The sequence below is a fragment of the Spea bombifrons genome, chromosome 2 (assembly GCF_027358695.1).
Source record: "Spea bombifrons isolate aSpeBom1 chromosome 2, aSpeBom1.2.pri, whole genome shotgun sequence".
In the NCBI taxonomy this organism is placed as follows: Eukaryota; Metazoa; Chordata; class Amphibia; order Anura; family Pelobatidae; genus Spea; species Spea bombifrons.
This window is the reverse complement of record NC_071088.1, coordinates 6,488,854-6,511,559: the sequence shown is the minus strand read 5'-3', so window position 1 is coordinate 6,511,559 and position 22,706 is coordinate 6,488,854. Positions and strand designations below refer to the sequence as shown.

At 40.9% G+C, this 22,706-nt stretch overlaps 1 protein-coding gene across 1 annotated transcript; it reads left to right on the top strand.

Moving 5' to 3' along the window:
- Nucleotides 1-876: 876 nt before the first annotated feature.
- LOC128472501 (bromodomain and WD repeat-containing protein 1-like) lies at nt 877-21,853 on the top strand. Its single transcript, XM_053454380.1, has 37 exons — nt 877-961; nt 1,794-1,852; nt 2,330-2,359; nt 3,075-3,134; nt 3,250-3,400; nt 3,855-3,953; nt 4,039-4,199; nt 4,529-4,750; nt 5,378-5,478; nt 5,600-5,670; nt 5,875-5,975; nt 6,137-6,177; nt 6,280-6,381; nt 6,578-6,719; nt 7,391-7,525; nt 7,809-7,943; nt 8,093-8,318; nt 8,752-8,829; nt 8,947-9,028; nt 9,330-9,405; nt 9,715-9,908; nt 10,030-10,177; nt 10,342-10,433; nt 10,986-11,094; nt 11,496-11,606; nt 11,867-11,991; nt 12,112-12,194; nt 12,647-12,758; nt 13,049-13,110; nt 13,434-13,589; nt 13,843-13,963; nt 14,140-14,265; nt 14,399-14,476; nt 14,704-14,921; nt 19,505-19,636; nt 19,795-20,589; nt 21,077-21,853. The coding sequence occupies exons 1-37, from the start codon at nt 877-879 to the stop codon at nt 21,367-21,369; spliced, it is 5,112 nt and encodes a 1,703-aa protein (XP_053310355.1). The 3' UTR covers nt 21,370-21,853.
- Nucleotides 21,854-22,706: the final 853 nt, after the last annotated feature.

Sequence of the window (22,706 nt, the reverse complement as noted above, 5' to 3'; positions counted from 1 at the left end):
AAATACCCAAGGGGTGTCTACTTAAAAAAAAATCTATGGTTTTGACAGCTTCAATGATACCCAAAATAGCACATGGGGGGCAGAATTACTAGATTTGGAAAAAAACTCTACTTATTGTACTTATTGACCCATAACATGCAGAAAAAAGCTCCGGACAAATAGTAGAATTTATTTAGCAGGGTTTTTTTTATTAGCTTTTCCATTATTTGTCATTTTTTTTTATAGGGAATTAGATGATATGATAAAAAAGTTCTTGATAATCCTGGAAAAAATCTATATATTATTTGTGTGAGTACACTAAATGAGGGGGCCGAAAACCACAGCTAAACACGAAAAAGTACAAAAAACAAAAACAGCCTGGTCCTTAAGGGGTTAAATTGAGCGCCTGTCACTCATCCCCCCCTCACCTCACAAAAACCCCAATGCCTCTTCAGGACCTCCAATCCGTTCCTCCACCCGTACAATCTGTACATTTGCAATATAGATGTTAAAGATAAAATTGATACACGCGTGACCCTCCGTGACATGGCCCTTTCCACACGAGGGTTGACACAGGGGTAACACAACACATACGCGTTAATTCGTGCAGTTGTAAAATCTTTTTTTTTTTTTTTTTCAAGCATAACTACTACGCACAACGCGAACAAAATACGTTGCTAAGATTCCTCTGTCACACACCAGGAGGGGGCGCTAAAACTGCAGAAAACCGTTAGTGATTTCCGTTACAGGCAGATTTACAGATCGCATTCGCTGCCTCTGCGGACAACTTAATCTGTAAACCCACTATTGCAGGAGAGCTCAGAGGAAGGGGTGGAGCCTGAGCGCTGTGTGAGGACGTGAGGAGGGCGGTACGCCTGCTGTCCAATCCCGGCCGGCATGGCAGAACAGCCGGGACCTAGCCGTCCCCCGGACACGGGACAGTCCCTGGGAGCTGGAAGACCCCTGGAGCTGCCAGAAAGTGGTAATTAAATAAGTTGGGGCAGGCTGACTCAATGAGTGACAGACTCGCCCTCAGAGCTTAGGGTCACAACAGCTGCTTAACTGGCACTCGCCCCCCCCCCCCCAGTCAGCCTGACTGACTGACACTGCCCCCCACAGCTGACTGCCACTCGACATCCCCCCCCCACGGTTGGGGGACAGCAAAGGTGCCTGACTGCCACTCGGGGGCCCCAGCAAAGGTGCCTGACTACCACCCCCACCACCACCCCCTACAGCTACCTAACTGCCACACGAGGGTCTCCAGCAAAGGTGCCTGACTGTCACTCGGTGCCCCCCCCCCAGCACGCTGACCTCATTATGTATGTTTCTGCCGGCAGCACTGTCTATATATATATATATATATTTATGAATAAACTTATTACCATTTATTACTGTTTATGTTCTGGATCAGAGTAGTTGATATTAAATCTCACTGATACGCTACATACAGCGCTGCAGAGTATGTTTCTAATGTCTTTTATAGTTGTGCTGTCATTTTGTTCCACTGTGCATTCGCTAACGCCTGTCTGTGTGCGGATGCCAGTATATTTTATATATATGATATGTGTTTATATAATTTATTTACATATATATTTATGTGTATATGTATTTATATATATATATATTTAAATGTATATTCAGCGTTGCTTCCCAATGTTATTTCGTTATGCTGTAGTCAGAGAAGGCAGATGTTCCTGTTTATTAAAATATAGATTATTAGGATGCGCGTGGACTGCCGCCAGCCATGTGTTTTGGGGTATTTTTTGCAGTCTCTTCCAGTTTTGCCTGTTTTTTCTCCTTTTAACCCCTTTTAGAGCTGTTATTCCTCATCGCAAGATATCTTTCAAATGGACCATGCCAAAAATCGGCACAGGTGAGTAATACCCGCCGCTCGCTCACTCATTCACTCACTCACACTCTGTATCCTGTTCACATGTGTAAATGCATAATTCTGACCCAAAGCTATCTCTACTTAATGTATCGGATCCTCTTATTCTGTGAGTCCTTTGAATGTAAGGACTGTAAGAAGCGCCGAGGGAAATAATGTCACTATATAAAAAATGATTTTCGACTTATTCAGCTTGTTTGACTTATTTACTCTGTACTTTTACAGGTTCTAAAATCTGGGCATGTTTCTAGGTTCACGTATGTTAAAGTAGGTTTCTCACCTGAGACGAAGCAGACACCATTTCTGCCGTTCACAAAATCAAACACCAACATTTTTTTTTTTTTTTAATTTACAAAATCACATCTAATAAACGCGACGATCTGCAGAATAATTGGCCGATTAGCTGCTGGAAATGTGCATTTTTAACAATGTTATTTTCTGTTTTTAATGTTTTTCGTGTAGGTGCTTATACAGGAGATCAGTGACAAAAAGGTAACTATTCTATATTTCACTTAAAACCCCCGATAAAGTACAGTAGCTCCTGGTTAATTTAAAGGAGAATATAGAGCTTTTCAAGGAGGATCATGTAATAAATTTGATATGGAGCGTAACCTTACATCATAGCGCTTCCATTTTAAATGGATGTCCCATTTTTTGTTTTTTATAAGCGGGGGACATTTTTAATTTATAATGCCACATGAAAACAATGACAACAATGTTTTTCTACTAAATAAGAATGATTTTAGTAATAAAAAAACCATTATGCCTGTGGAGCAAGGGAAGCATTATATTAAATCATTTTTGCTCCTAAACCGGAAATTGTGACTATTGGAAGCCTATGGTGGTTGTGATTTATTATTATTTATTAATTTTATTTTTTTATATATATATTTTTATTATTTTATTTTTAAATGACTATATATAATATATAAATATATATATATATATAATCAGTATATATAATTTTATTTTTTCTTTAATTATTTTTTAGAGCTAAAACTTCCCCTATTTTTTAGAGACATTATATTTCACAAAGTTGTGGAGATCATTGCTCCTAGATTTGAGTTTCTGTTCATATTTTACTCAATGAGCATTTAAGTAAAAGTTAAACCTCTTGATGTTTTAATTGTATCGTTATATACCCCAAAGGTTAGCAAAGTTTGTCGTCTTGCCGGCCGTGCAAATAATACACCTGTTTGTATCCTAGCTTCTACCCAAGAGAGCTGATTGGCTCGGTAATGAACACGAGCGAACCTTTGACGAGATGGTAAGTTTTCTGTCGGTCTGAAGGCAAGAAGAATTGATATCGATCTGGAAGTCATTGCTTTACGGTGCTTCTGGCCGATCGATTTCTGATGCATGACTTTTATTCGATTTGACAGCTTACCATCAATCACTGTTTGGCGCCAAACCATCTCCTGAACATGTGCCAACATCTAACATCTGTCCTCGACAAGGAGATTCCATCAAACCTGCCAAAAACCAGCTCTTTCCTTGGCGTTGGAAAGCAGTCGGCTCTGCGCACCAAAGATGGTAGGTCATGGCGTTTAATTAGCAGCTTATACACGGAATCCTGGCTATAAGCTAAACTTTTTCCTCCCATAATCTAATATGTTAATATCCAAAAGGTTCAATAAATGCTTCATTCATGTTGGATAACTTGCACGGTGCTAGAATTCTTTATCGCTCTGTTTGTCTTCAGAGTGCCATTTTTTTCCCTTCAAGTGTTTTTTTTTTTTTAACTTAAAACCTCATACAAAGGTTTATACAGGGAAATCTCAGAATGTGGGCTTATGCCAAAATGTGGCTTTTTTCCCCCATTGAACCATTGCCTAAAAGTGTATTTTGGTGCTCAGTGCGTACATGCGGTACCAGTCAATCTTCATATCTCCAAATGATCGGAAGGATGTTTTAAAGATACTTTGTTTCCCGGTGCTTGCTGTGATATTTAAAGTTCTGCTAAAATGTCCTTTTTTAATATATATAGTTCACTGGAACAGTCAGTGGAACAGCCGTAAACTGGCCGCTCTTCGTGGAGGAAAATCCTTCAAGATGCCTCTTAATATCAAATGTCCGCCAAACGTTGGTATGTACGGCGCTGTAGTTCTGTTCGTTTTGGGTGCTCGTGTTTATTGATGTAATCTGAACATTCTCATGTTGCGTGTTTACAGAGGAGGTACATCGCAGCAAACACTTAACCGGCGCTCTCAACTTCAATGCCGCCGTTCCTGTGAGCATGTACAACCGCCTGGCGATGCAGAAGAAGATTCTCGGGCACGTCTCTGCCGTGTACTGCGTTGCGTTTGACCGCACCGGAAGACGAATTATCACCGTGAGTACACCGAGAACTACAAGTTTAATGATGGGGGGGGCTCATAAATGTTTAATTTCAAAGCACAATCAACGCATATTAAAATACATCAGGCTTTTTAATGTACTTTCTGATTTGAAGTAATCGGACAGAGATGATAAAGCTCAAGGAATAAATATACAAACACATTAGTAAAATGATTATAGTAATAATTTAACAAGAATCGTCGCATGAATTGGCTGCTTTTTTTCTGCAGGTCTTCTCTGATCTGATCTCGCTGCTACTAGGCTTATAGAATTAATGTATTAAGATAATCGCTCGAGTTTCCTGAGTGTCCTAATTTGTCCTAGGGTTCCGATGACTACCTGCTGAAGATCTGGTCGGCAACGGACGGACGCCTCATTGCGACTTTAAGGGGACATTCTGCTGAAATCTCTGAGATTGCTGTAAACTACGAGAACACCCTCATCGCATCAACCAGCTGCGAAAACATCATCAGAGTTTGGTCCCTCAGGACTTGCTCCCCGGTCGCTGTACTTCAGGGTCATTCAGGTTCTATAAATGCACTTATCGTAAGTATAGCTTTTTTTATTAATATCATTAGAATACAGGACTTCCTGATTGCCTGTTCTTTACATTTGGGATACTCGACATATGGACTATGGGTGCACTATGGTGCAAAGTCAGGGCTCAGTATATTAAATATTCCTGGGGGTGGATAAAGTAGCTAAGTATGGAGAAATGGGCCAATAAATGAAAGGTTATTTCAACCAATGGGGTTTGATGTTAGGGTGTATATGTGCTGTCAATTAATAGAAATCGTGAATACAGTGGTAGATTTCCTATCCCTTTTACCTACCTTTCCGATAAAGTATTTATAACTTGCTTAAGTATGTCCTTATTAACTTTATTATAATTTGATGTTTCGTTGTTTGTCTTAATTATACTTGATCGATGTGCTGGTCCGCCCAAACAAAACGTTGTTTGCATGTTCAATGAATAAACCTTTTCCGGTCTCTCTGAAAATGTAACCACAAACACTTTTCAGTTTCTATAGCAGTATCCATGACTGTTTTTGTGGTATTTGACAATTAAGTGATCCTGGCAAAAAATAGAGGCCAAAGTTTACATGATTAAATATTTATGATTTTGACACATTCGATAGATTATCTCTAATTCCTCTAATTTTTTTTTTTTAGTTCAGCCCCTTGGTGAAAGGCTCAGTCAGATACCTGGTGTCAGCCGGGGGCGATGCAACAATTTGCCTTTGGCAGTGGGATGTCAACAGTTTACAGTTCAAGTATGTAATTTTTTAAATTTTTTTTCTTCCTTTCTTTCTTTTTTTTAATTATTATTATTATTATTATTATTATTATTATTATTAAGAAACCTAATATAACTCTTATCCCTCCCCAATCCAGTCCGCATCCTTTGAAATTTATTGAAAGATCTGGACCAGGAGCCCAAATCCTTTGCTGCTCCTGCAGCTCTGGTAAGTAACCACGTGGGCAAAATCAGACCCCTATACCTGATAGGTGGTCTACACTTTTGCGACAAACAATCATCTGTTCCTTAGCTGGACCAATAATTAAATTTTTCATGTTTTTCTCCATTTCGGCATTATTTTTGTTGAATTCAAAGAGCGTGTGCTTTGTTTTTCCACACGACTGTATATGAATGTTTTTTCTTTCTCTAGGGGGTATGTTCCTGGCTGCTGGCGGAAGCGATCACGCCATTAGAGTTTACTATTTTGGTTCCAAAGCTCCCGAGAAGATCACAGAGCTTGAACAACACTCGGTAAGTATGGATAATCTGTTGGAATCGTTCTACTTTATGTATCTGATATCCAACTATTAGCTACCAATGGATGGATAAAAACACACTTGGATATTTTTAGATTTTATGCTGTTATTTAAATATATATATATATATATATATATATTTTATTTTTTTTGTAGGATTTTGTTGACACCATCCAATTCTCAAACCATGGAGCGAGGTGAGTATGCATGCTTTCTTTTAGTATACTCTGGGGGTAAAATGTTTATTAAAGAAATTAAAACGTATAAATTTATATTTTTGGAATATTTCCCTTTTTAAGGTTTGTAAGTGGCAGCTCTGATGGAACAGCGCTGATCTGGAAGCGAGAGAAACACGGATGGAACAGCATTGTTCTGGATATGATAGAAAGCCTCGGTGAACGGTAACACAAACGTATTTGCAACATTTTCATTGATGTAGCTGTTGTTGCTGGCTCTGTTTCCTGCAGCTAATAATCTGATGATTCTAGAGACGCTTTTTATTGTATTTTTTTTAAATGAGCCTCTTGTGATTGAGGCACACTGTGGTTTATACATATTGATAGTCAACGTTTCACCTCTTTGCCCTACCGCTTCCAGATGCGAAGAGGACAGGTTTATGAAGCAAAAGGTTTTAACGCTCGCTTGGACTTGCTCAGATAGTATGATCATCGCAGCCACGAGCACTCATTTTTTGAAGGTTTGGGATTCGCTGAACGGAAACCTGCTTCACGTTTTGACCGTAAGTTGGATGTACATCGCTGTTGAAGTTAAAGCCCAACAAATTGCGTGCGGGTAGATTTTCTGAATTTACCTGCGTGCCTCTTCAGAAGTCTGGGTGGGAAAGAGATGTTTCTGGATATTTAATGTGCCTAGAATACCTTTTTCTTCTACATTCACCCCAGTGGGATTTTACGTCACAACATAATTAACTTAGACCCGCGGATCCGATACTTTCTACTTAAACAGTTCATTTTTTGTTGCCCTTAGTATCTGCTACCATGGATAATAACAACTGACTCCTATGTGTTTGCGCTTATGCATAGGAAGATATGTTAATACAGAATCATTTTTTAACGATAGTAATGTATGGAGTGTGATGGAGTTTGTAGCAGCGGAGTATGATGATGTGTACTCCAGACATTTCAAAAACAAGACGAAAATGTTTTGTTTGGCACGTGCTAATGGGGTGTGTGTGTGTGTATGTATGTATGTATGTGTGTGTGTGTATATATATATATATATATATATATATATATATATATATGTATATAAATAAGTAAATATTTGCTTTTTATTTTGCTTTATATTTTTATTTTCTAATTTATTAGCGCTAAAAATGCTAGACTGTTGAGAATCACAATTTAAAAAAATTGCACCAATTTATGATTTTTATTTTCCAATTTTTGCCAGGGTCACCAAAATGATGTTTATGTGCTGGAGCCTCATCCGAATGATGAACGTATTTTGTTATCAGCTGGGCATGACGGAAACGTGTTTTTATGGGACATTGAAAAGGGCGTGACGGTGAAACGCTACTTTAACGAGGTAAGAACCTTTTAAGGGCCTATTGCTTTTCAAGACCACTCCTAATTTTTCTTGTTTTTGTTTTTTTTTTTTTGGCCAAAACAAAAAAAGTTCAGACACTTAAAAAAAAAAAAAATTTTGCTTTGTATTTTTTTTTTTTTTTTAATATTCACGGTTTAGCTAATGCTCTTAAACATATTCAATTCTGATTCGCTAGCATTATTCTTTGCCCCCCCATTAGCACACAAAATTAAAATATACTATAACGACGTGTTAACCTTTTAACCCTACATCTTATTTTCAGATTCAAGACGAAGACGACGGCTTCGGAGCCATATTGGATTGTAAATTTTCTCCTGACGGACAATACTTAGCCGCTGGGGACTCGCATGGACGCGTCCTGTTTTTTGCCTTTGGTTGCAATTCACCATACGCAAAGGTAGTGTGTTTTTGTTTTCAATTTCAGGGTTTAAAGGCACACAGGGTTTAAAGAAAGCAGGTGATTCAGAATGATCACTTGTTATTTTTCTACAAAACTCCAATAGTTTATTCTACAGTAAACAGATGAACGCTCCTTTCTTATCACAGGTTCCAGATCAAATGTTTTTTCATACCGACTATCGCCCACTATGTCAAGACGACAGGAACTTTGTCCTCGATGAGCAGACCCAGTTGGCTCCCCATCTTATGCCACCACCATTCCTTGTGGATCTGGATGGAAATCCCTACTCACCATCACTTCAGCGCCTGGTACCTGGCCGGGAAAACTGTGTAGAGGAGCATTTGGTCCCCTTGATGGGATATGTTGAAACACGTAAGGATTGTGACTTCTGTTTAACCTTAATGATAACTAGTAATCATCATCATCAGGAAGGTAGCTTTCTTTTTTTTTTTTTTTTTTACTGTTGAATGTCCGAAACTCTATTAGAAATAATTATTTAATCATGTAAAGTTGTCTTGTTTTAAATTTTTGCTTTGTAGAAGATGTTATTGTCACTCGCGTGAGAATCAGGCACCCATAACCCATAGTGGAACAACACCTTTAAAAAAAGATTAGAGTAATACACGGGTGGTTTTCTGTGGTGTGTAGTTGGCGTTTTCCAGCATGGAGTCTTACTTTATAGAACCGAGCCTTGTGCCTGCAGCTGAGCTTTGTCTAAATGCTTTCTTTTCGTAGTCTAAATGTGGGGGGGGGGGGTGTTTTTTTTTTTTTTTTTTTTTACTTTATTTTGTTTTATTCTGTGAAGGCTCTGGGGAGATAGCGGAACAAGTCGTCGATCAGCTGATACACAATGAAAATAACCAGACAGAGCTACAGCAAAGAGGTTTGTTATGTCCTGCTGCACTTAGATACATTTCACTCTGAGAAGTGAAAGCGTGTATTATTCCATGATCTAAAATTCAGAATTTTAACTTTCTTTGGGATCCTTCTGCTTTTTTAGGGTCTAGGAGTTCCCCTGTGCCGGAGCGGTTTGCTTGGAAAAATCGCGTTGTAACACCAGCTTTACCCAGCGCAGAATACAAGTACGATATCTTTTAGTGCCTAATGGGGTTCTTTCTGATTTGTTTCTTACAAAAAGACCTCCGACCAAATACACTTTTTAAAGGAATGGCAGCAACTACAAATCCAAAGGTGGCTTACAGATTTAATGATAATATATTAGATTTTGTATTGAGAGGTCCCTTTAAATTCCCGTTGTGCCCTTTGCCCTACTCCCCCAAGCTCTTTTCAATGCAGGTGAAATGTTCACCTTCTGCTTTATTTGTGAATGCATTTAAATGTCATACATTTTCTAAAAAAAATATATGCCTATCTCCTTTACAGAAAGCAGGAGCAATACAGAACTGCCAAAGGTGAGGATGAGAAAGTGGACTTTGAAAAACATCTACCACCTGATAAGGTAAGAATGAAAACATGTTTTAGCAATTTATATTTTTAATACCAGTTATAGTCGATCTTTCTTTCAGCCCGTTGGCTTTTATTGCAGAGACAAAGGTTAATCTGAGCATGCCAGATATATATACATATAATCAGAATTAGGCCAATCAAAATATTATTTATTGAAAGAAAATACATCTCTTTTATGTTTATTTTTGAATTATATAAGCAGCCAACCATTGCTGGTATGATTAGTAGCACTTAGGGTTACAGTAGTTTATCAGGATAGGGTTTCTTCTAACTAGTCTTTTATTTTTATTTTATTTATTAGAATGATTGCAATGGCTACAACAAAAGAGTTTATGCAAAACCCATGGCCTGCAACGACTCGCAAATGGACATTAATGTCTACTCCAGCGACGACGTTAGCAGTGAGGATGAGGCAAGTGTCTTACTGGAAACATCGCATGCATCGTTTTGCTTTTTGTTATATGCATTGACGTGTAAAATATCAATTACAACGGAGCTTTAGACACTTCCATTGGGATGTATTCATATATTCCGTATACTCTGCTGGGGGAAAAAACAATGGAAAAAGAACAAAACTCTTTCTCTCGTATTAAGGTTTTCTTCAGCTTGATTATAGCTGGGCCTGGCTTGTGAAGAATGAAGGAAAACACCTTCTGTCCCTTTTAATAATTCGAACTTTGGGTTTTTCTTGTGCCGCCATTGAGTTAATCCTGGTGTCTGGCTTGTGCCGTGCCGCTGGGTCTACTCGCCCTCCCTTAAGCCTGGTAAATCAGTCATAGGTTTCCAACCATCCGTGTGGTTTGTATTTGATGTCAGTAAGTTGAATGATAATGTAAAGAATGCTTTAGTATTTATTGCTCCTTTTATGTATGAGATCATGTTTGTTCTTTCTTTCATACATTTCTTTTCCTTTTTTTTAATTATACAGTTATATGAACCAAGCAACATCTCAAGTCCGTCAGTGGCAGAGGAGGAGGAGGAGGAGGAGGAGGACGAACACACAAATGAAACTAACGCAAGGTAGTATGATGAGCCATAATAATACTTTTACTAATGTTATTTTGTAATCTTTAATCAGGTTTGTTGGAAGTAGTAGTGTATTATAGCAATTCCCACGTATGACACCTATATACAGCATTATGAAATAAAAGTGTTAGTTAATGCTTTGTATGTGAGTTGCCCTTATGCTGAATGCACAAAGGCTTTACTGGACCGTTTAAGTGACATCCAGTACAATTTACATTTTTAAAGGGAGAGTCCAGCCATCATATGCACTTTAATGCATCGGAGACCTCACTATTCATTTTAAACTATTAATGTTTCTATTGCAAATGCATGAAAGGATTCAGCAGTATCTCCCCATTTTCAATATTACCCCCCCCCCCCCGCAAGCTATTTCTATCCTATTCACAAAAGTTGTAGAACTGGGTAATAAGAGCAGTAAACATTCTGGGTAGTGTTGCACCCCCGCAGCGCATGAAGGTGATGCATTGTCTTCATTATACAGTTGCTGCAGCATATGATAAGCCAATATGTACTAATTGTTTCCCATCTGATCAATTCCCATTGTAGGAGTGATTCATCAAGTGAAGACGAGATCCCAATAATTTACCACCCACCACTGTGGATCACAGACACCATGCCTCACAGATCCCCCTTTGTACCCCAAATAGGAGACGAGGTAAGACTTAATGACATATTGTAAAAGTGGACCTGTCTTGTATAGAATAACATGCGCTGAGTACTGCTCGGAGTATTGCAGGTGCGCACGAGAGCTCATACTCCAGACGGCCATGTTGATAGAATCTCGTGCTACGATTATCTGTGCCGGCATAGAGATAACGGAAGCAATGTCTAAGGTGGATTTACATTTCCCCCAAGTATTTTTGTAACCAAACGATTAGCGCCGTAGGTGACACTTTGTTTTTTGGCGCCTCTACGGTGAATGGTAGACTTTAAAGTTCCTCTGGACATTAGTTACTTGACTCTTTTTAAATGTGACCGATTTGGAACGTATTTCACGTTCTTAAAAATAATCCTTTGTTAGAAATCAAAGTGTTTTATGTATATTTTTCCTGCCAGGTGGTCTACTTCCGCCAGGGATACGAGGCATACCTCAGTGCTGCCGATAGCCTTAACATCCCCATTTCAGACTCCGCGTTCCTTCAGCCATGGAAGGAAATGCCACTCAGGGTAAGAAAATGTTTTTTGTTTTGTTTGTCTTATTATTATTCTTATTATTATTTTTTTTTTTATATATAATCCTTTTTTATGTTTCAACTATTCACTGCATACTCAACTTCTCTGCCTTCACATGAGTGAGCGCTATGAATCTTCAGCCTCTTTTGCTTTGAGAGCATGAAGTTTTAGCTTCTTTGTATTTTATACAGCTCTCGCAAATCATGATGTTATTCATTCTGCTGTTTTGTTGTTCTTGCCTTTTTTCCTTTTAGGAACAAGAACTGGTTAAAATCATCGAGGTCCATTATATAGTTGGTCCTCCCACCCTGTGCCACTTAAAACTTGCACTGATGGACCCTGCTACGGGGAGCCTTACAGATAACGCCTTCTTCATTAGGTATGCTGGTGCCGTTTTTTTCCCCGCATGCGCTTTTGGTCCTATGGGTTATTTTCCTTGACTTGTATATTAAATATAAGTTTATTCACTTGATTTCACTGCAAAATCTGTTCTTCGTAGATATCACGACATGCCGGGTGTGATTGACTTTCTTGTTCTGCGCCAGTTTTACGAACGTGCCTGCAAAAGATCTTGGCAGTCTTGTAAGTCTTTTTAATACTTGGCGTAAGACTTATTTTACAAATAAAATCTTGTAGTTTATTTTTTTTATTTTTTATAAATGATTGATGTCTGTTTTTATATTTGATGATGCCTCATATGTTTCATTGAATATTTACATAAATGTTACCCGTGCATCCAGTAGTGATTTGGCCCATTGTAGAGTCAGGTATTTTAAGATGGGTTGTGTAGAAAGACGCAAGCTTTAGGTTAGACGATGAAAGATTTGTCACAGACGCTTGTTACTCTTTCACCAACTAAATAGTTTAATGTGAAACCGTAGCATTTTCTCGAACCCGAAAATAAAATCTACAAGCTGCAGGTACTAATAAATTAATTTTGTTATGCGAATATGTTTGTCGGCAGTAGGTCCCTATGATTCTATTGGCTTAGGTGTTGGTTATATTGGCATCAAAATATTTTTTCCCCCTTCAAGCGGACAGATTTCGTTCTGTGATCGATGATGTCTGGTGGTTTGGAACAGTGTTAAGTCAAGATGCGTATCACGAGGATTACCCGGACAGCCCTTTCCAATCATATACTGTGAAGTAAGTATGAATGGGAGCGCACAGGGAGTTTAAAATGCCAATCCACAAAGGATTTTATATAAATTGTGTATATGTGTATGTATGTATGTATATATAATTAAAGGTGTGCTGAAAGAAAACACTGTATATCTTGCCTGCTATTTAATACTGCTTTCTTTCACGATAAGTCGCAGGTTGGATGTGTTATTTTTGTACCGGTACATTTTTAGTACAGACCATAGGATGGCTGATGGGAGTAATTGAGTAGTTTAAGAACGTGCTGATAATCTTATGTCCTCTACTATCACCAGATGGGACAACTCTGAAATTGAAACACTAAGTCCATGGGATATGGATGTTATACCTGATGATGGCAAGTCTCCTTTTTTTCTCTTTCATCCTCAATCACCGCGGGCTAAAAGTACAAATAAATAAATTGTGCTACCATAAAAAAAATACAACTCTCGGCTGGCCCTGTATAATTAATAGTTAATACGAAACTTCTTGAAAGTTGCCAGGGTTGGCCCTTGGTGAAGCATGCATAGCCAGTTCCAAACTGAACGTGCTCAAAACTCCTTCTGTGCTTGATTAAAACAATCTTTATTTTTGTGAGGTTGCTTTCCTTCAAAACGCAGTGTTTAATGTGTCGTCGCAAAGCTTAGCAAGTAACTCAACATTTGCCTCTAATTTTTCTAGTTGTGCAGCCTCAAATACGGGGAACTAGTATTTCTGTAACCACCGAAGAGATGAGTAACTTACTATACTGTCCCCAAGAGGCCGAATGGGGCCATGGAGGTCAAGATGGCGAATGTGATCGGGTTGTTTGTGGTATTGATCAACTACTCAGCCTCGGTAAGAGAACCAAATGTAATGGATTAGTGATTGAAAGTGAGAATTTTTATTTTAACCCCATGAATACAATACTGCTTTTATAAGAATGGTCCTCACTTCCAAAGGCTTTGATTATATATAATATATATATATATATATATATTATAATTATATATGCAGTTTTTTGGACTTTAATAATAATAACTGAAACAAACATGTAACAACAAGCAAATAAGCACAATTATTTTAAATGCTGTGTTTCCGTTACACCCAGAAATTGCCAAGTATTTTGCTGCCCCTGTTGACTTGAACATCTACCCAACGTATTGCAAGGTGGTGGCTTATCCTACAGATCTCGGCACGATTCGGATGAGACTATTGAACCGCTTTTACAGGTTAGTAGCTTTTGAAAGCCGCGGGTTCCGTTTTCTTTCCAGCTGCGGAAGGGCTTGTAAGGGTTAAAGCGGAGGGATGTTTAAAGTAGCTTGTGCTTGATAACGGCTAATTGTACCCCAGAGATTATTGTTTGAATGCGTCTGAAATGATGTTGCCCATAAATGATATCTTGCAGGAGGGCTGCAGCTTTAATATGGGAAGTAAGACACATCGAGCTGAACGCCCGGACCTTCAATGAACCAGACAGTTATATCGCCATGTCCGCAAAGGAGGTCACAGACCTGCTTATTCATTTCATATTGTAAGTCCACTTTTTATTGTGTTGATTCACCTGCATCTGGAGACTTAAATGTCACTCCCATGGATTACATTCTACCTTTTAGCAAAAATGTGAACATATAAGTAACTTGTTGATTGTTTGGTTTGAATTTTAGGGACAGTAACCGCATTGATATTAAAGACATGCGCAAGACTACTGAAACAGACGAGCCAAACTTGATTGATGATTGTTGGTGAGTCGAAACCTACATGATTATGTGGCGCTGATGCCGTGTATAATGCAGAATTAAATGTATGAGGACATCTTGAAGACATTTACTTAACTATACATTACACATGGCCAAACATATTTATACCTTGTGGGGTGTAAGGAGGAACGGTATGGTAGGAGACTTGTTCATCGCGTGTGCGTTTACAGTTTGGCTAGAGCTGACACGTCTTCTGGGGATTCCTTCAGCAGCTCTAACCAGCAATGGAACTCATGCGATGAAGAAAGCGACTTTTCGCCAGCGTCTTCTTCGCTACGACGCGCCTCAAGCCGGCAAATCCTTTTCTCCAGCGAGGACAGTTCCAGCAGCTCCTCTGAAGAGAGTCCCCGCGGAGCTTCACCTGATAACGTAGCCACAGCGTCCAGCAAATGCAGCCAAGAGGAGTCTGGACAATGGCCCTCTGACTCAGGTAAATGCTCTGCGGGTTTGTTTTAGATTAATTAACTTGAGTTGCTGTTTCCTAGTTAGTGAGTCTTTTTTTATTTGTTTCCTCATATGGTTACTTTGCTAATATTTCTCCCTTTTAACTTAAAAAGAAACAGCTTAAGTGGAACCTACTAGCTGTACGTTAGTAAAGAAAACACAGTAGGATTTATCAACGATGTACAGGCTAAATTAAACATTTGAACTCTGCAGCCTAATAATTGTATTATGGCAAGGTTCTCCTGCTAAAAAGGACCAACATAAATGCATTATGCAGGGCCAGCTTTGGCCCTTATTGCAGGAAGAAAAAAAACTTGCCAGCCTTTAGGTCCTATTTATAATGTATGGTTAACCGCCAAGCAAGATGGCCGCTTAAGCTTGGAGCTCCGCAGCCCATCTCCGCTATTTACCGCTATAACAGCAGCCTCACCGATCCGACTGCGACATGGGGAAGCACAACAAGCTCCCTGGGACACCCAGACCCCAATCGCACAAAGATAAACACGCCACTGCCTCGGTGAAGAAATACTTTCTGGGTCCTCCGGATCCCGACTCTGGAGACTCCCGCCAATTCCCACGAGGACTTTGTGGAGGATAATGCTTCGGAGATCTCCCACTCTGATGATCCGACGCTACGGCAGGCCCTCAAACTTCTTCCTACCAAAGAAGAAATGATCCCACTGATAGAGACGCAGGGCATCCGAGACGCCTTAACCGACCTTAAATCTGACTTCCGCCAACTGGGCGATCGTGTGTCTATCACAGAGGAAGATACAACCCGGATCAAGGGTACGGTGGACTTATTGTCTAGACAACTTCACACACAAGCAAACACAGTCAAGCTACTTTCACACCGCCTGGAGGATCTGGACAACAGAGGCAGAAGAAATAACCTACGAGATCATACCTACTCTACAGCTCCTTTTCAACGACATTCTTCAAAGAGTGGCTGACGCCCCGATAAAGTTTGACGACTCGGGGGAGATCCATCCGGCCCCCCGCGGGACGTGATCTGCCGCCTCCACCACTATCCGATTAAGGACTCGATCCTTCGTAGATGCCGCACTCGCTCTACTTTGAAATGGCAGGACTCCGAGATATCTCTGTTCCCGGACCTGTCTCCGATTACTCTTCAGAAGAGACGGCTCCTAAAACCTCTGACAACTGCTCTGCGGGAAGCCTCGACAGATTACACGTTTTATTCCCCACTCCATGCCAGATACACTAGGATAGACGCACTCTATATCTCACACCGCCACCTTCCCTATCTCTGCTCCTCCTCCATTGGCTCATGCACCTTGAGTGACACCACTCCTGTACATATGGAACTATGTATTCCGCCCTCTCCCCCCCGACACTTTCGATGGAGGCTCAACGAAAATCTGCTCAGCTCCCCTCACCATGTGGAGGAGTTCACTGACCATTTAACCCACTACTTTGCTGAAAATAATCTGGAAGATATCCCCATACCGACCCTTTGGGAGGCCCATAAGGCGGTGATTAGAGGCCAGTTCATTCGAGACTCAGAGACTCTCAAGGCAATCTTCACTATGACACCAGGAAAATTGCGGCCTGTTTTTATGATTTTTATAATAAATTGTATAACCTCTCCCCACGGACGGACCACCCCTCTGACCTCCACGACCTGACGCACTCCTACTTGGCCAAATATCTACCACGTAAAATTTCTAGGGAGGACAGGCATGCCCTGGAGCTGCCTATTACCGTCTCTGAAATTTCTGCAGCGCTTAAATTGCTCCCGAATGGGAAGTGCCCGGGCCCTGATGGCTTTACACCCTTGTACTATAAAAAAAAATTCTTCCCGTCCTAGGCCCTCACATGTCCTCCTTGTTCAATGCTTTGGCCAAGGGCACCCCCCTAGACCCCCAATCTAACGTGGCTCATGTCACGGTGATCCCGAAGCCGGGCAAGGACGCTGAACTGTGTGGCAATTATAGACCGATATCTCTTATAAATACAGACCTGAAAATCCTGGCGAAGGTCCTGGCACTCCGACTCCAGCCCCTTATTCCAGCCATCGTTCATGGGGATCAGGTGGGGTTTGTCCCCGGGAGAGAGGCTCGTGATAATGTGGTTCGCTCAGTTAATCTCATTGCATTGGCCCGTCAGCGAGCACTCCCTCTCCTCTTGGTCTCCATGGACGCGGAAAAAGCGTTCGACAGGGTGTCCTGGTCTTTTCTGTTTAAAGTTCTTTCTGCTTTAGGTATGGGTCCCTCCTTTATTCAAACTATCAAGGCAATGTACGATAACTCTTCCGCTCATATCCGCGTTAATGGGGTACTCGCTGATAAAATTATGCTCTCTAATGGCACGCGACAGGGTTGCCCCCTGTCCCCACTGTTATTTATATTGATGCTTGAACCCCTTGCAAATGCTATACGAGCTAACCCACTCATTCAAGATGTCGGTGTAGGTGAGAAGGACCATAAAATAGCTGTCTATGCTGACGACATGTTATGCACCGTTACTACCCCTTTAATCTCCGTGCCAGAAATCATTTCGGAATTAGATACCTTCCAAGCCCTGTCGAACTACAAAATTAACATTCAAAAGTCAGAGATTTTGGGGGTTAATGTTGACACAACCACCCGCTCCCAACTAACACGCACCTTCCCATTTCGTCGGGCGTCCGACTCCATTACCTATTTAGGTGTGAAAATCTCGTCCGACCCCTCCGAGCTCTTTAGCCTCAACTAACTGCCCCTTTTGGCCTTCATAACCACTGACCTTCACTGTTGGTCATACACCCATATTTCGTGGTTTGGGAGGATGGGGGTCATCAAAATGAATATCCTTCCCCGCCTCCTGTATATTATCCAGGCCCTCCCGATCTTCGTTCCCCGCACTTTCTTCCGCTCCTGTCGCCAGGGATATATGGTCGGGTAGAGCCCCACGGCTTACTTATTCTCACCTGATACGCCTTAAGACTATGGGGGGTCATGGGTCTTCCAGATATAGAGGGCTACTAGATAGCCTCTCATCTCAGGAGAGTGGTCAAGTGGTCTCATGACAAGGACAGCCATTGGGTTCAAATTGAGAAATCCTTGTTTTCCCACCCCATTTCAGCTATCCCCTGGTTGGATTCCAAATATCGGGTCCCCATGCTTAAGGCTCATCCCACTATTGCTCCCACCCTTCAGATACTCAGGAGAGCTCAGGTAATTTACCGACTCATTGGTCCCTCTGGACCTTTGATCCTCGTGTCTCATAACCCAGACTTCGCTCTGCCGGGCGGGGAGGTGGCTCTGCGGCCCTTCCTGTCACCGGGCGAGGGGTTCCTCCGGGTTTCCCAGTTTCTACAAGGAGGTAACTTTGTCCCCCTCCCTACACTACTCGGGGGTGCCTCCCCCACGTTCCCTCAAGTGTTTCTCCATCATCAGATCAAACACTTTATTAGGTCCATTGCCCCATTGCCCTCCCTGACCAGGACTTTGATGCCTCTTGAATCTATATGTATGGATGTTGGCACTTCCTCCCACCTCCTTTCTCGTCTCTACAAAACTTATTTGGATGGCCGCTCTTCTACCAAACCTTACTATCTGAGTCTCTGGGAGGGCGAGCTGGGTATCTCCCCCGATTCGGCCACCTGGGACAAGGCTATCGCACTTACACATAGCTGCTCGATCTCAAGTAAACTCCAGGAGTCTGCCTACAAGCTTCTCACCCGTTGGTACAGGGTCCCCTTGGACATCCACCGCTTTGCCTCTCCCGTTCCTCCTGAGTGTTGGAGATGTGGTTCTGCTGCAGGCACCTATCTTCACTTGTGGTGGGACTGCCCCTTAATCAAACCATTTTGGGAAACTGTCCTACGCATTGTTCATTTTGTTGACGACTCCGATATCTCGTTTGACCTGGCCAGCGTGCTGCTCCATGTGCACGAAGTGTCCCTGGGATCCTATAAGCATGGCCTTACCGTAATTCTTCTTACCGCCGCAAAGGCACCCGACGGGACTTTTGGTTCCATTTCTCTGTGTTTCATTGATTCTTTTATTTTGTTTTCGTCGCTGCAAGACGTCCGGCCCGCCTTGTCATCAATGTGCCCGATGGCGCATTCTGTAATCACTAGGTGTGCCGATTACTCTCTGTCCCTCTCTTTTTTCGGCCTGCGTGCCGTACTCGTTATGTTATGTTTGTGCAGCCGGATACCTTCATATCTGTATTGTATGCCTTTCGCAATCTGTCATGCTATCAGTGTATCATTGCAGTACCCTGTATGTATCTTACATATCTTTTAATAAACTGTGAATTGCGGGGGGGGGGAGCTAATCTGTCATCTCCCAAATCCTACAATGAGAACTTCCATCAAATAAATAAACCTGCATATTGAAATAAGCAATAAGTTTGGATGTTGATGTCGCAGTCAGATAATCAGCGATTAGATAATGCTGGCTCTACCACGCTTGGTTTATATAATGGAGAGGCTGGTCGTAAATTTCATGTCTGTTAATGTAATTTTGGGTTTTATGCACGTATTGTAGTATGACTATAGATCTGTTGCATGTTGTGCTATTCAAATACCTGCATTGTTCTGTAACATCTGCTTTCCAGACGCCAAAACCGATTCATCTACCTCCGATTCTGCCAATTTCTCGCTCTCGTCGTCTTCCGCCAGTACCAGCTCCGGAAACAGTGACAAGGGATCCAAAACCAAGAAAAATAGACGTACCAGCAATAAAACCGGTATGTCGCCTCGCAAGACATGTCGCCGAAATGTTCCACTCGCCAACACATTGTTGCCCGAGTTTATTAATCCCTTTCGCACCGATCTCTCTTAATGGTTTTGATATAATGTAAAAAAAGTTTAATATTTGTCTTTTCTTTCTTTCTTTGACATACAGCATCTCAGGCCAAAACCAAGACGCAAAAGAAATCTTGGAAGAAATCTAGTGGTTGTTCCGATGCCTCTGTGTCCCCCGGCAAAGTCTGCAAACAGACCAAAGGAAGTCCAAAGAAAACTCTGCGAAAAAGTGCGGCTCTGGCCGCTAATAAGATCAAATGCATGAGTGACGGAGACGGCGCTTCCAGTTCAGATGGCAAGGAAAGCAACACTTTTAGGACTGTACCTCTCCGTACGGCTGCAGCCGTAGCCATGAAACGTCTCTGTGATCTTGAGCAAGAGGAGAGCACAAAGAGCGACAGCGAGTCGGACGTCGGGACTCTGGAGGATGTTGGCGAACCACCGTCAGAAATGTCAGAAAGCACGGCGTCGAAGAGAGAGAATACTCCTTTAGTCATCTCTGATGAAGACTCTTCCCAAAGTCCAACCTACACCGAGCCTCGGCAGTCTCGTGGAAATAATATCTACTCAGAGTCAGAGTCTGATTCCGAGCCTGTTGTAAATTCCAAGAGACAGAGGAAAGCGCTTCAACAACTAAGCGATTCCACCTCCGACTCAGAAAGTGACTGGAGCGCTTCTTCTAAGTCTTCTGAGTCTGCAGAGAAGGCCTCAGAAACGGACGAATCCCAAAGCCGTTCGGACTCCGAGTCGGATGATAACTCTGACAGCAAAACAAATGGAAAACTGCGCACTAAATTAAAAAAGCTGAAAATGGTCATTTGGTACGACGACGATGACGACGACACCACAGATCGTGGGCAAGACAAGAAACGCACTCAGTCTTCTGAGAACCAAGGTAAGACCATTGTTAGACGCAGCGGCAGTGTGTTTGATCGATGCAAGGAGGACGGTTCACAAGTTCTGTTCGTCTAAATTATCTTTTTTAACCATTTATAACTGCCTATTAGAATCTTGGCGCTATGCGTAAAACCTTGGGTATAAATAATCATTTCGACCATCCAGGACAGATCAAAATTCATTATTTTGTTGTTTTAATGGAATAATTAAGTTATTTATTTTTCTATTTAATAATAAAAGCACTGATTTGATGCATTTGGACTTATTCTCTATGGTTAGGTTTGTGAGTTTGTGCTTCCTATTAGATATTGATTGTGATTGTGATTGCTGTGTTCGCAGACTTCTCTACAATGTGAAGGCATTTTTTGGGCAAAGTCCTGTGCATAGTTTTAGTCTTGAAAGAACCTGAAACCATTACACAGCATAGTGAAAGCATAGAATATTCAGTTCATCATTTAAAAAACTGTAACCGTCTTTTTATGCAGAAGATAAAATCAGAATCCTTCTGCCTCGTACGGCTTCGACAAAAGCTAAGAAGAGGCTTGTGGATGACGCTCAAACTGAGGATGATTCCAGTAGCAGCGATTCGGATACTTGTGTTCCTTCCATGAAAAAAACAAGAAGCGAATGTCCTCGTTCTCCATCACCAGCTGGCACTGGGCGAGGACTCGCCGAATCGGATTCTTCCCTTTCCGATTGGAATCCACGTAACAACTTAAAGCGGAAACTCAGCGCTCCGTCGCGTGACCCGAAAAGGAAACGCTGCATCGATGATTGATGGGAGACGCAGAACGGGAAGTAACGGAAGAACAGGCTGGCGAGAATGGGCGCCACTTATTTGATTCTCTCGGTGCTATTAGCCATTGAACACAAATTTGCACAAATGTGCTTTGTTTACAGACTTCTCTTAACGTTGAGGTAATTTGTAGGTTTCAAATTATATAAAAAAGAGATGTATGCGTTCCGGAGACGTTTAATACAACCTTCTGTTCCTCAAACCTGATCAGGGATGTTGCTTCCTATTGGTACATATTGATGGCAATTATTTCAACAAATTTGTTTAAACCCCCCCTATATTTATAATGTTTATGTATAATACATTTAATATAAAATGAAAATGCTTAATATATTATTTTTTTTGCTAATACAGCAAGCTGCTTTCCAGGTTCCGTAGGTCAAAATCATAAAGCCGTTCAGAAAGTGTCCTTAAAGAGGGAAAGATGTAACGTAAACTTTATCCTTTATTTGAAATGCGTCAGCGATTGTAGATATTATTTATTATTATTTATTAGACGTGCCTTAACGTATCTTGAACTTTAATACACATTATTTTTCGAGGCGCATGTGTCATAAATACCTCTTTTTAAGGGCATATTTCAGCTTTAATGGCTTTAAAGTCTATGCATTTCCAGGCAGAAAACAAAACCTGGTTCAGGTAAACCCTTTAATTTATTTATTTACACCGATTTAAGCGCTGTCTTTTGTGGGCAGATGCATTTTTTGTTGTCGCGTGGTTTAATGTAAGCTCTTTGCACTTATTTTGATTATTAAATTAATTTGAGGATTGGATCCTCTTCATTCTTGCAGAAAGCTAAAGCGTTTTATTTAAAAGTGATAAACTATGCAATCTTTAGAAGGTCCCTCGCACGGACCTGCACAGGTTGAGCCGTGTCAATGCAGGAAAAAAGGACAATTTATTCTAAAAAGGATTTTGCACGCAGTACTTGGTTAAACGAATCCATTTCTCCTTGTTTTAAAGGGGCTGAGCGGGGTGATCACAGTAAATGAATGAAAACACATTTCTTACGTTTTAATATGCGTTTATGGGCTTGTTTTGTTGGAAATTCGCATAGATTAACAAGAAATGTAGTTTTTGCACTGTTTGTGGTTTGGGTAATATCAAATGTTGGACTGTTGGCATTCATAATAAAAACTTTTGGTATATGTGTTTTTTTGTTTAGTTTTTTTTAACTTGAAATGGTAATATGTACATTTCTCAGTAAAAGTACTCAAACAGGATAAATGCAGCACAGGTGTGTCTGTGGAAGAAAAAAAAAAAAAATTCCAAATTTGAAGAAGAAAATGTATGATGAGTCAAGGACATGATAAAGTGAG

What these genes read in the sequence shown, in the direction of transcription:
- LOC128472501 (XM_053454380.1), top strand. Translation starts at nt 877, where the DNA reads ATGGCAGAACAGCCGGGACCTAGCCGTCCCCCGGACACGGGACAGTCC. An exon ending in AGGAGATCAGTGACAAAAAG is followed by an intron (nt 2,360 to 3,074) that starts GTAACTATTCTA and finishes TTTGTATCCTAG; the next exon opens with CTTCTACCCAAGAGAGCTGA. An exon ending in ACAATGGCCCTCTGACTCAG is followed by an intron (nt 14,922 to 19,504) that starts GTAAATGCTCTG and finishes TCTGCTTTCCAG; the next exon opens with ACGCCAAAACCGATTCATCT.